The sequence below is a fragment of the Astyanax mexicanus genome, chromosome 6 (genome assembly GCF_023375975.1).
Source record: "Astyanax mexicanus isolate ESR-SI-001 chromosome 6, AstMex3_surface, whole genome shotgun sequence".
NCBI classification, from domain to species: domain Eukaryota; kingdom Metazoa; phylum Chordata; class Actinopteri; order Characiformes; family Acestrorhamphidae; genus Astyanax; species Astyanax mexicanus.
The window spans coordinates 38796855-38812795 of NC_064413.1; the positions used below are offsets into that span (position 1 = coordinate 38796855).

The 15941-nt window shown below is 36.4% G+C and overlaps 1 protein-coding gene across 2 annotated transcripts in view; it reads right to left on the bottom strand.

Moving 5' to 3' along the window:
* Nucleotides 1-1072: 1072 nt before the first annotated feature.
* rorc (RAR-related orphan receptor C) overlaps nucleotides 1073-15941 on the bottom strand; it is a 39651-nt gene continuing 24782 nt past the window's right edge. For both annotated transcript variants that reach the window (XM_007249825.4, XM_022673486.2), the window contains 10 exons: nucleotides 8946-9031; nucleotides 8698-8839; nucleotides 6266-6601; nucleotides 5639-5758; nucleotides 5176-5297; nucleotides 4763-4895; nucleotides 4434-4541; nucleotides 4061-4171; nucleotides 3497-3606; nucleotides 1073-3209 (listed from right to left, as the gene is read on the bottom strand). In XM_007249825.4, coding sequence (XP_007249887.3) covers nucleotides 3045-3209; nucleotides 3497-3606; nucleotides 4061-4171; nucleotides 4434-4541; nucleotides 4763-4895; nucleotides 5176-5297; nucleotides 5639-5758; nucleotides 6266-6601; nucleotides 8698-8839; nucleotides 8946-9031 — 1433 coding nt within the window. In that variant the 3' untranslated portion in view covers nucleotides 1073-3044. The remainder of the gene's footprint in view (nucleotides 3210-3496; nucleotides 3607-4060; nucleotides 4172-4433; nucleotides 4542-4762; nucleotides 4896-5175; nucleotides 5298-5638; nucleotides 5759-6265; nucleotides 6602-8697; nucleotides 8840-8945; nucleotides 9032-15941) is intronic.

Here is a 15941-nt window from a genome sequence, read left to right on the forward strand (position 1 = left end):
CTGTTGCTAACAGCATCTATGTAGCTAACTGTTATAGCTCTGATTGAGACCAAATGAACTTTCACAGAAAGACCAATTAATTTCATCCAATAAAACAGCTTATTTGTGACACTTACACCACATTTCCTGTAGAGTCATAACTATATACTGTCTTGGAACATAAGGTCACAGTGTTAGTCATGAGCACTAAACCAAACAAGTGTTTGAGGATTTTGCTGAGAGATTCCAGATGTGAGCTAAGTCTTCTGTTATACAAACAGTTCTGGAGAAAGGGCTCTTAAGGGACTTGATGCTGCATAAAACAATACAGAAATAAGTCAGAAAAACTTTCACCATATCTGCATCCGCTTAGACAGACAACTTGCATGTTAAATATGAAGAAGTGATGATAAATCGATGACAGCATCTTCAGTAACTTTTCCAAAATTTTAGTTTTGGTATATTCCAGCTCATGTTCATCAACAGGTTGCTATGTGAGTCAGACCTCATGACCACAGCTTTTCCTGTGCCAGTGTCTGCAAAAAGGAACTCAAATGCAAGTGTTTTACTAGGCTAAAAGTTAAAAGCTCGCTACAATCTCTATAGCTTACTAACCACACTACTGTACATTTGCGTTCCACCTTACAATTATGCGCTACTTTGTGTTTGTCTATCACTTTAAATTTTAATAAAATACATTTGTTTGTGGTTGTATGGTTCAAGGGGTGTGAATACTTTTGCAAGCCAGTGTAAGTCAAATATAAGAGATGGAAGTAATGTCAGACCATGGTGTTGATGGTGTTCCAGTAAAACAATCCGATAATTGTACAATATTCTAAAACTTTTCCAAAAAACAGTTAGCTAAAAATGTCTACGACAAAAGGTTTGATAATAATTAATCATGGTTTTATAATGATTGTCACTGAATTGTGTCCTGCTTTTTACTGTATGTTCCAGGTTAGCATGGTTAGTGGTACCAGCTAATAGTGTGACAAACTTGTAGCATTTTGTATATCCATAAAAAGTGTCAGCTGAACAATATTGTGAGTAGAACTGATTTTATTAGGCATTGATGAGGATCAGTCAAGAAAAAGAGAAATGTTTTTATTTATTCACATATATTTAATATATTTTCCTCAACATAGCAAATCACTATGGTTAGTGAGATGGAATTAAAAGTCAAAATATAACCAAACAAAAAGCATACATGTCGAAACACCAACAAAACTCACAGATATAGCATAGATTAACAACAGCTAGGAAATCCCAGCAAAAGAATTCACAGCAATAATTAAGTTAAATGGTAAGAGAACAGGACTCCCTGAATACATATTCCACACTCTTATAAACAATACATAAACATTCATAAATGCTAACATTAGCAAAGCTACCATAGATTGTATTCTGTCATTGTACTTCATACTCATCAACGCTTGGATTGACTTATACACTGCCTTTTAAAACCTGTGAGGAGGAGTTTAAATACAGGTTGTGTGATCAGTCAGCCACAATTCTTCTTAATAGAATAGAATTACTCAGTTGTTTAATAAAACAGTTCTAATAGCCTAGAATTACTGTCACACAAAAAAAACAGAAATGCTGAATTAATTTGAACCAAATGTCCAAAAGTTTATTGACACCCCACCTAAAATTTCTTTACAATTAAGGGTGTTCGTATGCAGTTTGTCCCACAGTATCACAAACTCATCCCCCAACAGGTATTAGATAGAATTCCAGAGATTGCAGCCTTATGAATCTGAAAATGTGACCTAAGCGTTTGCACTTAAATGACATATATTTATATGGTATTTTATAAACATATGATTTAATAAATTATTTAATTGGCATTATCCTTACATAAAAAATGGCAATACTATTGCTAAAATACAAAATAATCGTTGTAAGATTTTGAATTGTAATTATTAAACAGCAAATTTCACCACCTTGTGAGTCCAGAACAAAAAAGGCACTGTTAAAATTAACATTTATGAATTACACCATAAAATATTTCAAGTTTATTAAATACCACATAAACAATATACATTTAAAAGCTTATGTCACCTTTTAAGCTCCATACCAAAGGCAACCTGTACCATATGTGCATAAATTCACTAATTTAAAAGGCTGCATGGACCCTGAATATATAGAGGAACTAAAACTGTAGAAGCTTTATGTGAAGATAACTGGAACTTTCATACCCATTTCGTTCCAATAAATTCTTGCCAAGGCTTAATATGTAAAATATTGTGTATGAAAGAAAAATGTGGAATATGTCGAATTTGTTGTGAAACAAATTGTAATTAATGCAGTTTGTGCAGTCATTCATTATTCAAAAGTCTAAATCACCCGAACCAACAGCCTCCAACATCAGTTCTTTACATAGCCTGAGAATGGAGACCTGAAACTAACAAAACAAAGAAAAGAGAATTATAATGTACTATAATAGAATGTTCCAGACAGACACATAGAGCATTTTGTGGCAAAGTAATCAATGTTGGATTTTCAGTGCTGGGGTTATTTAAAGGGATGGAGTGCCCTCTCCTCATATTCTCTCTGTGCAGGATTTCGACGTGCAACAGTGTGTCAGTGGAGACCTGGTGCTGTTATAATTGTGCAGTTTGATTCAAGTAGTTTATTTTCAATACAAAGATCCACTCTCTGGAAAGTTTCACTGATACTCAATTGTGTATTACTGCTCAGAGCCATGAGTTTTTTTTTCAGGATGTCAGCAAGACAAACCAATGTCTGATCATATTTGCATACAGATATACAGTATTATCAGTGAACAACATATAAAGCACAACTTAAACTCAACTTAAAGGTGTAGACTATCAAAAATACAACCACTGGTGAGTAGTCTAAAATTTGTGGCAATATCTTAGCTTTTCACTAAAAAACAGCATCTGCACCAAAATACAGACTCAGATATATTTTTTTCTATTGACATTATGTTCTGTTCCTGTCAGAATTACAAAAATATATCCATCTTCTTCATAAGGTAAAGTGTACATTTAAGACATATTGATTAAAATCTCTATTAAAAATGTACTTTGTGAGTATGAATTCTATAGAGTCACCATTGCCTGTATGTCTGTGTCTGAGCCAAACAGCTCCTTGTAGAGAGGAGGAAACAGGGAGTGCACTGTGAGCGGGTAGAGCTGCCGGAACCAGCGTAGCTTCTCAATATGCAGCGCACACAGGCTCTTCAGTGCTGTAATCTTCTGATACAGCTGTGAACAAACAAACAAATAAAGAAAAACCCAACCAATAATATTTACCCAGATGATTTTTCATTCTGTATATAAGGTATTCAGTTAATCATTTTAGTTCACTAAGATAACATGGCCATATCAGTTTTGGAAGTGCAGTCTGTAAACTGGTTATGACTGGTTATGGCACATGCTTTGACTTGAAGGGAGAAAAAACAACTTGATTTAAATTTTTTGGTTTTGTGATATTACAAAATAACAAAACTATTATAAAACTGTAGAATTTTAGCACACACACACATAAATACCTTGTGCTGTAGACTCTCCTGGTTATCTCTATGTAGGATGAGACTTAATGCCAGTTCCATGTCTTTTCTCACTCTTAGCACTCTGTCTCTGTCCTCTAGACATGGGCGATCTGCACATACAGACATATATATGTAAAAATTTTAAACAGATAGGGCAATTCTTTTTTATCGCCCCAGAAAACATCTTACAATAATAAGTAACAACAGTAATACCAAAAACATTTATTGTTAAACTGAGAAATACAGTTATGTCGCTGTGTTTTCTTAACCATTTCCACTCCACTACTTAAAGAAACCCAGCAATATTTGTAATTATCCTCCAGACCCAGTTTAACTAATTAGTGTTTGATCACACTAAAGCAGGTGTAGAATATATTCTTTTTATTTGAAACTTTATTAAGTTTAAATGAGTTTTTGCAATCAAAACACAATCATAGTCCATGCATAGTTTGCCTAGGTGTGCAGGCCTTTTGCACAGTATATGCTGTAGCAGTAGACAGGCTGAGGCACCTCTACCCCTCTCTATGTGTTTAAAGCATGTGTGTGATAAGAAATGTCACATACCTGCATTTATGAGCACAAGAGCACTAAACAGCGCCACCTGCTGCTCAGTCAGCCTCAGAGCACAAATACTGTGAGCAAAGTCAAACACGGCTGCGATGAAATCACCACAGGCTGCAACACATTTTCACACACAGAAAAGGAAATCACTTTCAGTAAACACACAAAACGTGAATACATAAAACAATGAACAAATAATATTTTTCCAGTGGAATGACTGGAAAATAGAAACTGTCTCTGAATCTGTGATAACTCTGCTGGTGCTTATAGTCTGGCTGTTTGTTTTTCCTATAATGTTCAAATGCTAAATTATTAACAAGCAACACTGAAATGTAAGTGAATAAAAATGTATCTCATTCTTAGTTGTTAAGCTTACCAAGAGATTTGAACAGCTCAGATCCTGCAAACTTGCCATCAAAGAAAACTGTGCTGTTCTCAGTGTTGAACATTCGACTCATGCGGACCAGAACCACCTCCATCGAACCTGAGCAAGAGAGAGACACACAGGAATGCACACACAGGAAAAGAGACAAACATGCCGAGTAAAAGCAGGCGGCATACAAATACAAAAGACAGAGAGGAAAGACAGACATTAAGAGAAAAAAACACATAGAGAGTTATGAGTACTGAAACTTATCACAGACACAAGTAAACTCTCTCAGGCATAACAGCAGAATGTTACATTTAGAGGTAGATGGGTCTCACCACTCTTGAGGAGTGCGATTTGATCATTCTGACCGAGCTGACGGAACCCCGGGATTCGCTTTGCAAACTCTACCACATACTGCACTGCATCTGTCAGCCTCACTGCACACAGCTGCCACATCTCATCCACAGACTAGAGAGGGAGAGGGATACAGGACAAAGAGAAAGAGGTTAAATGAACAGACTAAATCAGAAGATTAGAAAACTCATAGTACAGTAAAAGTGTGGAGAGCAAAGTAAAAATTCATATTGATATACATTAATATGGAGTGTTTTATATTGTCCAAGTCTTATATATTTTTTGTGGGATCGTTTTGGTTTTAATTCAGTGTAACAATGAAAAAATAAGGCATGGCGCTTAAAGTAATTTAACAACTTCTTATGCACCGGCCTTTAAGGTACAAAAAGTGTACCTTGCTCTGATAAGCATGAATCTCCTCTCTGCTGAAGATCTTCCATCTGAGAGCCTGTACCTCTTCAACATGATACTGACTCGTCTCCCTGTGAGAGCGCACAATACTTGCACACAGCTCCTCTAAACACACACACACACACACACAGATTTCAGCCTAGTTAGTAATCTAGTTTCAGAATGAACTTTTTTATGTCGTTAGTTCATGTTTATATTAAGCTTGGTGTGTTACATTGTTAAAATCCAAAATGTACATATATTATATTTATGATTTACACTTTAAATATTTAAAAAATCATCTACATCAAACATTGTAAACTTCATTTTTAACTCTTCTTACATCAGTAAGTACGCTTTTATAGCCAACTATGACTTTTATTTCACTATGAGCAAAATCCTGCCAATGCAAATGTTTATGAGGAAGTCATATTGATTTTTTCTCTTTTTTCTGACTCTGCCTTTACCTATGTGCATTGAGGTAGGGTAGGGACAGAAAGAGCTTTCAAGGTCAAAAGGTCGTAACCCCATTTCACTCCCAGGCATGCTCAGGATGGCCTCTGGAGTGGATCTCCTGGAGTCAAAGCCTGGACACAAGAAATAAAAAGAGAAAACAAATAAATAAGTTGTTCTATCAACAAAATGAAGTGTAAACAAGTAAACAGCAGTGTTCACTTGCTCATTTGTTTATTAAATTGCTCATTTCATTCTTCTGAAATCAAGGGTATAAAATGGTTTATCCTGCTTTTGTTGAAGTTACCATCTCTACTGTCCAGGGAAGCCTTTCTACAAAGATTTTTAAGTATTGCTATAAAGATTACTGGATAAAGTACCATCATTCCAGAGAACATAGATCCACTCTTCCACAGTCCAATTCTGGGGGGCTTTATAGCCCTCTAGCCCACATTTGCCATTTGACATAGCGGCAATCTGTATATGTTCATCTGATCCAGACAGTCTATTTTAATCCTTTGGCAATATAATTTTCAACAAAGGTCAAGACAAGCTTAACTTAAAGGAGCTGAATGCATTAACTAGAAGTGGTGTCCACAAACCTTTGGAGTAATGCAACCTGGATGAATATGTAACCTCACCTCGCCCTGCTGAAAAGCAGCTGCTGTTTCCTGTCCTCTGGACACTCCTGCAGGCCAGCGCTGCAGCCTGGACCTCGCCTGCAGCACAGTCCAGGTAGCCGTGCATTTCTGGCTGGCAGCTGGGGAGCTCCTGGTCCAGGGAAAAGGAGTAGGCTGGACCCAGTGGCTGAATTAGATGAGGTGAGCGGCCTCTTGGCTCTTTGCTGTGCCGGTACGCTGGTAGAGGTGGGGGCTCTGTCTGGCTGGTCTGGAGACGCTGCTGCTGCTGCCGGTGCCTCTCCACCTCCGCAAACAAGGAGTCTCTCTGACGCTTGGACATGCGGCCGAACTTCACCGCTGTACAAGAGAAAGCGCAGTATTATACAGCAATGCAAAGCTGTCAATAATAATGGCAGCAAACTTAGACCCACAAAGTGCACTAAATGCAGTTAATGTATATAAGTAGAACATGATTTTAAATGTAAGTCTACTCCATTTTAACGATGCTACTGCTTTGTAAACTCTATATTTTTTTGCTTTCAAAGAATATAATTACAACGCATCACAAGTCACTAAACTAAATAAACTAAATTAACAAAGACAAAGAAAGAACAAACATTTATTATTTATTATATACTGTATGTTTCTGTGGAATGTCCTTGCGCAGTTAATAAATGGATGTCTGGTTTAATAAAATACTATGGTGTTATTATATAATCAGTAAGTCACTTTTTCTAAGGTAATACAACCTCTAATTTTTGATAGCCACATGCCATTAGGGAATAAAATCATATGATTTCTATTTAAGTGCAGTAGCTTTTTGGCAATGAGTAACAAAATTACTGTCAAATGTATAGAATATTTATTTCTGATCTGCACTGGTATAGTTGACATTTTATTCTTATGTAATTTTGCATTTTAGTGCAAAATTAAAATAAAGTAGTATCTACAATTTTAAATATTGTCTTAGGAGGTTTTGCTGCCCACTATGCCTACTCATTCCTTGTCTGAGGCTTGCTCATCATATGGCTGGGATCCAAATGTCTAGAGTGAATTGGACCTTGGATGCCAGAGAGTGTTAGAAGATTAGCACTCTGTGTGCCTATGTTTTGTCTTGTGTCGGATCACCATGGCACCTGCAGGCTGACTGTTCCTTGAAAAGTTTGCTTTGATTGAGATAATGACTTGCTTATGCGTAAACTACTCTGAGTACAAGGTTGTAGGCGCTAGGACTAGTTACATCTGCAAATTTGTTAAGTATTACAATGCAGACTGCTTTACGAGGTCCACATCCTACAGTTCTCTTGTAATTAAGTTTATTCCCCTTATTAAATATAATATGTTCCATCTTCCTGAACTGAGTTAAACACACTCAAAATACATTAACATCCAGTTCTGTGATTAGTGTCCCTGGTGATTGACAACTGGACAACCTCTACCTTCTATCTTGTTTTTACATTAAATTCATGTGCTTACATTTATAAAATAACAAATTATCTTAAAAAGATGGGATGCTGTGTAAAATCTATATATATATATATATATATATATATATATATATATATATATATATAACAATACAATAGTTTGAGAACCTAATAGACCCATATTTTATTCGCAACATAACACAGAGCATGGAAAACTTGATGACAGGCACACATCTCAAAGTTGGAACACTGCAAGACAATTCTATGATACTTCACAGCATCTGTGTTACTGAAGGAGATAAAATACTCCTAAATAAGTAAATACCAGAAATTGTGGATTCATAAGTGTCAGTTTTACAGAATTTTATGAACAATATTCTCCACTGCAGGTTTACCCTATTCATTTGATTAACACTATCAAGCGGAGTAATGAAGCAGTAACTTTAGTAAGTAAGATATTTGACAAAACACATCGATAATGTATTGTAAATGAAAATGAAAAAATCAGTGTATTCCAACATTGATCATTTGTTCCACTCCTAATGTCTACCATTGTGTAGCTTACCCTCTTATACTCATGCAATACTCACTGTTGGCCTTGTCCTTTCTACACAGAGATTTCTCCAGATTCTCTGAATCTTCTGAAAATAATATGTACTGTAGATCATCGAATATCCAAAGCCTTTGCAATTTTACACAAAGGAACATTTTTCTAAAATTGTTTCACAATTTTTTACAGATTTTTTGCAGATACTTTTTTCATACTTAGTCATTTGATGTAGTCGCATATTGTTCCTATTATAGCTGTTTTTTATAAGTGCCACTGAGATGTTTTGCTGTCATACTGTGAGTAAATACGGGTTTAAGAGATAAGCAAATCATTGCCAAAATCACTGTTTTTATTTACCGTTATTTAAATTTTACACAGCGTCCCAACTTTAAAAAAAATGTAAGTTATAATAAATGCTTGACCCTTTCTTCTCTCATACTTTCTCTCTCATTCTCCCTCTCTCTCTTTTTTCTCACCATCCCGACTCATTCCCTGGGCAACACATTTCTTGAGGCGGCAGCTCTGGCAGCGGTTCCTGCTGGCGCGGTCGATTGGGCAGTTACTCTGCCTAGAACAAGAATACTGCACACTAGAGGACTGACTCCGCCGGAAAAATCCCTACAGACAGGGAGAGAGAGATGGAGACTGGGATAAACAACATACAAAACACAAAACACTGAATTTAATACTGACTTGTGTGTGATTAGTATAGTTTTTTTCTCACCTTGCAGCCCTCGCAAGTTATGACTCCATAATGAACACCTGATGATTTATCTCCACAGATTTTACAGGGGATCACCTCAATCTGAGCTGTACACACACACAGACACACACACACACACACAACGAATTAATCGTTGTTATACATGATTGATTTCACTGCCCACTACCTGTGTAGGAATTGGAGTAAAACAGGCATTCGATTTGGTGTCAACCTCTTTTCAGTTTAAAATAAAAGATATTTGGACAGCCCTAGTTATTCCTATATATTATTATTAGTTTTATCTTTTTTTTTTTACCAGGAAGTCCCACTGAGATCAGAACATTTCTTTCACAAGAGAGACCTTGCTAAGATAACAGCCGTACAGACTCAGAACTCATATTAAAATTCAATACAATGTAAGTAAAATTTCAATACAACATAACCAACATATTACAAATGCCTACTAATTTTAACCTCAAACAACCCCAAAACACATCAAAACAAGATGTGGCATGATGTTATAATATTCTAACATAAATTTGGAAATTTGGCCCTCATCATTAAACAAATATTTTTTTAAAAGAATAATTTTAATATGCAATGTTGACCCCAAAACAGCATAATCTGTTTATTGAAGCTAAATCATATAGAAATGGTTTCACCTGTTAAAAAAAAGTCTATGCTATGTTGAACTGACAAAAACTGTTAGATATCTGCCTACACTGCCATTCACGTGTACTAAAATTAGTTGCAGAAAAAATGTGTAAAATGATCTTTTCATAGGCACTATCTGAGAAAACTGAGAGAAGTTCACTTACACATTATAAAAACTGCTGGATTATATATTCCACCCAAAGGCTGGGTTGAACCAGTTGAGTCATTTTGCTGAGTTATTTCTACAGTACTGGGTACTTTTTGTAATTTTCCACTAGCAGCTGCAGCCCATTTAATGGTGTTTATGTTAAGAGTGTGTAGTTAAGTTGCACGTTTTGTAAAGTACTTTTAAAGCATGCATTTTGGTATAGGCACCTTTTAGATCTCTGCGGCACTTTATTTTAGCATGCCAGCTCCTTTCGGTTCTAAGTCTGCTTTTCTTTGGATTAACTGAATTATTAAGCAGATGAAGACTGAGTTTAATGTTCTGATATCTCCAGGTTCACAGTAACTCTTGTATCAGCACCATTAGCAGCATCATGGTCTCCCAGGGCATACCAGAAAACAAACCTTATTTCCCGAACCTAGCAGGTTAATCAAGCGGGGTTAAACTAGACTAAACTAGAAAATGTTCAGACATGACCCCTATCTGTTGCACACCTTAAGATGTGTTTGCAGGAAGAATGGGTCAAAATAACACTTGAAACACTTCATGACTTGGTATCCTTAATGCCTAAATCTGTTATGAGAAGGAATGGCAACATTACAAAAGTGGGAAATGTTTAAATATCTCAACATTTAAAAATGAATTGCAGGCCTGAAACGCAGGAATGGAAGTATATTAATGAATTAAATGAAGATGACCAAACGAAACATGACAAATATTGGGTTCATACTCGAAAATCATATAAAATCATATCTATAATCACTGATACTGACATATGAATGGAGCAACACTATGGCTAAAATAAAACATTTTCAGAAAGCAGCCCAAAAACCAAGCAGGGAGATCATTTAAGGATGTGTATGCCTGTGTGTGTGTTGTGGTGTTGGGGGGGTGCCGGTGTGTGTATGTGTCTATGTGGTCTATATTTCAGTAAATCTAACCTGCTGACTTCTTGGAACTTAAATGTGTTTATCTGGTCTTCACACACTGTCCTGTAACCAAAGAACCAAAACCCACCTTTCTCACTCATACCCTCACTCAGTCATGTGTGCGACACACACACACATCCTGCTATAGCTGGTAATCAGAGCATTAACAGGACTATACAATCACTTTTACTTAAAATTCTCCAAAAAAGATTTTTTTCCCCTATTTTTTGCAATTGTGAAGGTTTTTGCCCTCATATCTTTTTAAACATAGCAGAGCGAGGCACAGTGTAACACAAGCAACCTGCAAATCTCTGCAGCATATTATTATTTTATCTGTTTATACGTTTGCCTGGTACTGTATATAGACCATAACAGTCCTCAGAATGAAAGTGGAGAAATGTCTGCTCAGCTGATGAGAAACTGTGCTAAAAACATTGTTAAAGGAATATACAAGAAGACAACCAAAAGCATGTCCAACACATTCAACTAAAGGAAAGGATTTCACCCATTTACATAAGACTGTGGCATGCTGTCTACTAAATTAAAAGCTGGTCATCAACAAAAAAGCCAATTACTTTTTGGGAGTGATTAAAGTGACCACTTAGCTAAACACATGGCTAAGCACTTAGCTCAGTTACAGAATCATGCCTGCAATCCATTACATTCTGTAAGTAGTAATTGTTTCCCCTGAGGTCAGCTGGTAGCTCTCCTATAACCACAAGAGCGGGGCAGGTTATCAGGTTCTAACAGTTCATTCTTCCAAAGAAGTGACTCAACCCACTTCTAGACCACAGAAAAAAATGACAGCTTGTGAAATGTTTGTTCGGAATACATGTTTGCTCTGGGTTGTTCTGAGATACAAAATCAGTTCCTGAGACAGATTTTAACATTAGAAATAAAACAGGCAGAAAGCAGTACTCAACTGAACATCATAAAAATGTTCTGATGTATTTAAATAAGTAAATAAGTCTAAATTTTACAACCTGAAAAGTAAAGCCATTAAGTGAAATGTTTACATAATAGATAAAAAAGTGCTTGTGTCATTTGTGCTAATTTTAAAAGTAATAAACATGTATTCAGAGATAAACGTTTAAATAACAGCTATTGTTCATTTGCATTAATCAAAGTCTAAAATAGATTTAAATATATTGGATAGGGGTTTAACTGGCCAAACATCTTGGCCACTGTATTTATAAAATCTTACAAAAAATACAGTGGTTTATGTGATAGCAATGTTTATTTAAGATAAATAAAAATAAATGAAAACTTACCAAGACCAATACTATATAAAATGTGGCTGAATAAAAACAACGCATCACAAACTTTTCTTACATCTTAAAAGTAAGTGATTTGTAAAGATTTATGAAGAAATGCAGTTTTTATCCACTAGAGGGAGAGCCGCAACGCTTACCCAAGGAAGACCCTCTAAACTTTTTGTTTCAGTGTGTAGTTATCTCTGACGTAAGTAACAAAAGAATTACTTGGTTGAAAAAACTCTGAAAAATGTAAAAACATGTCCTCATGTATGTAAACAGCAGTTTTTCTGCTGGGCTTTAACGAAGGGTATTTTTAGTGATTGCAAACAGTTAGTAATAGTGTGTAATAGTGTGTAAAATCATATTAGTCTGACTTTTTATAACTGAGAATTAAAGTTTCCTCTTGCCAGTTTTCCCACCAGACCCATCAAAGACCATGCTGTTCTGAGGGGACTGAGTGATAGGGGCGTTTCTGACGCACGATCAAAAACATCAAAAACGACAAAAAATACAGAGATAGAAAATAGACGAAGAGAGAGAGAGAGAGAGAGTGGGGGAATATTTGACAGTGTGAGGAGGTGGACTTGAAGGTGTCAACCTCAGAGGCTTTTTAAGTGGTTTACTGGCTTTTCTTTCACTCTGACTATCCCTCTTTCATGCGTTCTCTTGCTTTTTCCTTCCCTTTCTCTGTCTCTCTCACAAAGGATGTGCCTGCCAGTAAGAAAGTCTTTTATCTCTGTTTTTCGCTGCCAGGAATGTCCATCCCCCTCTCCCACAGCCCTCTCTCCTCCATCATGACTGCTTACCCCCTTCTCTCTCTTTCTTACTCCCTCTCTCCACCTTGTCTATCCCCTCTCCAATATCCTCACTTGTGCAATCACACAGGTTAATGAAGGGCATGTCCAAAGCAGGTGGTCTATCACAACCATATTAAGTCACAATTCCCTGTGTGTATGTGTATAACCAAGTGCAGCAAAGTCGATCAAACCCCCCCCCCCCCCCCCCCCCACACACACCCATCGATCACGGGAGCTCTGAGGTGTGTCAGAGAAAGTGTGTGTTTCTGTGTCAGTGTGTTTATGATGTCAGTGTGTCATCTCTTGTGTGTGCCCTGATTTTGGGCACAGGAAGGAACTCCAGAAAAGCTCTTCATATTTGCAGCATATACAGTATGGTTATGAAGTGTGTGTGTGTGTGTGTGTGTGTGTGTGTGTGTGTGTGTGTGTGTGGTGGGGGGGAAGGTGTGAAAAGTTGGATGTCTGATGTATTCTTCTATTTAGTATGGCAACATACTGTTTACTGCACCTGAGAACAGTGTTGTATTCTCCTGTACAACTAGGCCTGTCATTATAACAATGTTTATTTGACTGATACATATTTTCATTTTATACCCTTTTATATCTTTTATATGTCCTCTCCTTTACAAAATAAGGGTAACACCCTTTCAAGCACAAGAGCAAGAAAGCATGAATTATAATTAATATCCATATATTAATTTTATTTAAATATTCTAAAGAAACAAAGCATCAACATATAAAATTAAATAAAGACCATGCTTTTAAACAAAGTCAGCATATTTGTTCATTTAGTTTAACTGGCTTTGCTTGCTTTGAAAAACAAAATATTGTAGCTGTTCTTATGTATGGTACGATATGTTTATATGTAATTATCATGACAGGCCTATGTTCAACCCTATATTTGTTTAATAACAATAAAGTTGTGATTAGGCACATTGTTGTAGAGGGGTTGTGGCCAAACATCAGGTAGCTTGTATCTGTGGGCATGTACGTAGGTGTGAGTGTGTGTGCCTGTAGGTAGGTGGGTGTGTGTGTTTGGGGGCACAGTGAGAACAGTTGTGGGCCAGGTAAATTTCCTGTTGTTTGATGTAGAAAATAACAAGTGAGTGAACCACAGGAAGCCCATCAGCACTTTCTCTGTCTCTTCCTCTACCTGGCACGTGATACACTGAATCCATGGAAATTTACTGCTTTTAAAGGATTTAGATTAAGGGTTAGTCTTCTTTTACCAAAAGAATTCATGGCCACATGAAGAGTAACACACAACGAACAAGAGACAGGTCTGAGCTTCAAGGGAAATTCGATTGATTTTTTCAATTTTCATGTTTCTTTCACTTCAAACACTTACACTTCAACAGCTTGTCAACAAATGTACATTTATAGCTGTGCATAACGAGTTCATGGTGCAATTTGTATTTACAGCAGTGGTGTACGGGCGAATCAAACCATCTCCACCACACCATTTACACTGTTTACATAACCCTGCTAAAAAGCTCAAGACAAGCTGGTCTTCCTTTTACTAGCTCTTGACCGGCATAGGCTATGTTTTTGTTTCTGGATGGCCAGCTGATGTTTCTTTGCAGGGAAGTTAGTAAGTTTGTCACCAATTAACCATTTCACATTAAACCACTTGACTGTTGCAGCAGCACAGCTTAACAAAGTTCCTTTTGTTACGTACATGAGAGAGAACTACACACTGAAGCAAAGGGCTTCTCCTCGGTTAAGCATTGTGGCTCTCCCTCATTTAGGCAGAATTTGGACATCAAAATCTGTCTGAACGTGGCCCAAAGAGTGGGATGGTGGCTCATAGAGATACATTGTCTATAGCACACATAAGTGAAAAAGGCAAAAAAAACAACAACAACATGCACACATACGCACACTCACAGACATTTGGTTAGTCTGTGGTGTTTTCTTTTGACAGGATATAGACCTACAAAAACAGTTTTTAAATATTTAATTATTCTCCATGATTTCTTTTGGCTTGTGAGTAATGAGGATCTGTATCTGATCAGAGGAATCTTACAAAGAGGCTTACTGATTTTAGTTCATGTAGTGATAATTAGTTCTATTTTTTTTGAGTTACAGCTGGATATATCATCCTATTTGAACAAGATGGTGGTCCATCCTTATTAAAACAAACTGACATTACAATTTATATTTCCTTCCTAAATATATTGCAGTATTAAATAATACAATACATTCCATTACATTACACTGCATTAAGCAGATGCTTTTATCCAAAGCGGCTTACAAATTATGAGGTACACAAGCAATAGAGGACATAAAAATCTGAAGGCAAAAAGTACAAACATATAGCAGGGCCTGAAGAAGGGCAATACAGAGATGTACACTACATTTTTGCAGAAGATAAAGATACTAATTTATGTCAATATTACAATGAATGATACTGGGCAAAGAATATATATTAAACACACGTCAACACAAGTCCAGGTCCAAGGTGATGGCACATACACAACGCAAGGCTCAGCGTCTACCCAGAAGATCATTAGGTGTTACAATGGACCTAATTTTTCCATCGTTTTGACTAATTGCTTATTTTTAATCTTAATTTCATATCTTAATCAACCACACTTATATTAACAGACAGTTTCATTTTATTAATTTAAATGGAAAAATAGAAAAAACAGCAAACAGAACGGCAGTGAGTATAAAAGCCAACCAAACATCAATGTAGAACAACACTAGCTTCAACAGACTTGAGATTAGGGGTGTACCACATTGTATCGTACAAAATAATATTGGCAAGAATTTTGACTATAGTGAACGATATCAGAAGATATTGCTGTTATCGTCTGCAATAATAAAATAAAATTTTCATTGCGTTGCAGTGTATTCTTGTGTTTTGTCTCACTGCCAAGAGTATTGTTATCGCAAAAATACCATGAACTTGATCTTTTTAGAGCCATATTACCAACCCTTATTGGGATGAACTGTCCGTCAACAGACGCTATAAAAGCATATAGTTACAACTAAATTGAGTCCATGTATTTTGACTCTGATCTCTATGATTATATGTATAAAAATGTATGGTATAATCAATTAATGGTAAATAAGCAAAAACAATCCACACATTCACTTACGCACACACACTCACACACATGAACACATAAATGCAGACACAGCAACAGCCGCACTTTTAAACAGAGCATTTACCTCGCATTCTAATTCTGCCTCAACACCCCACTAAAACC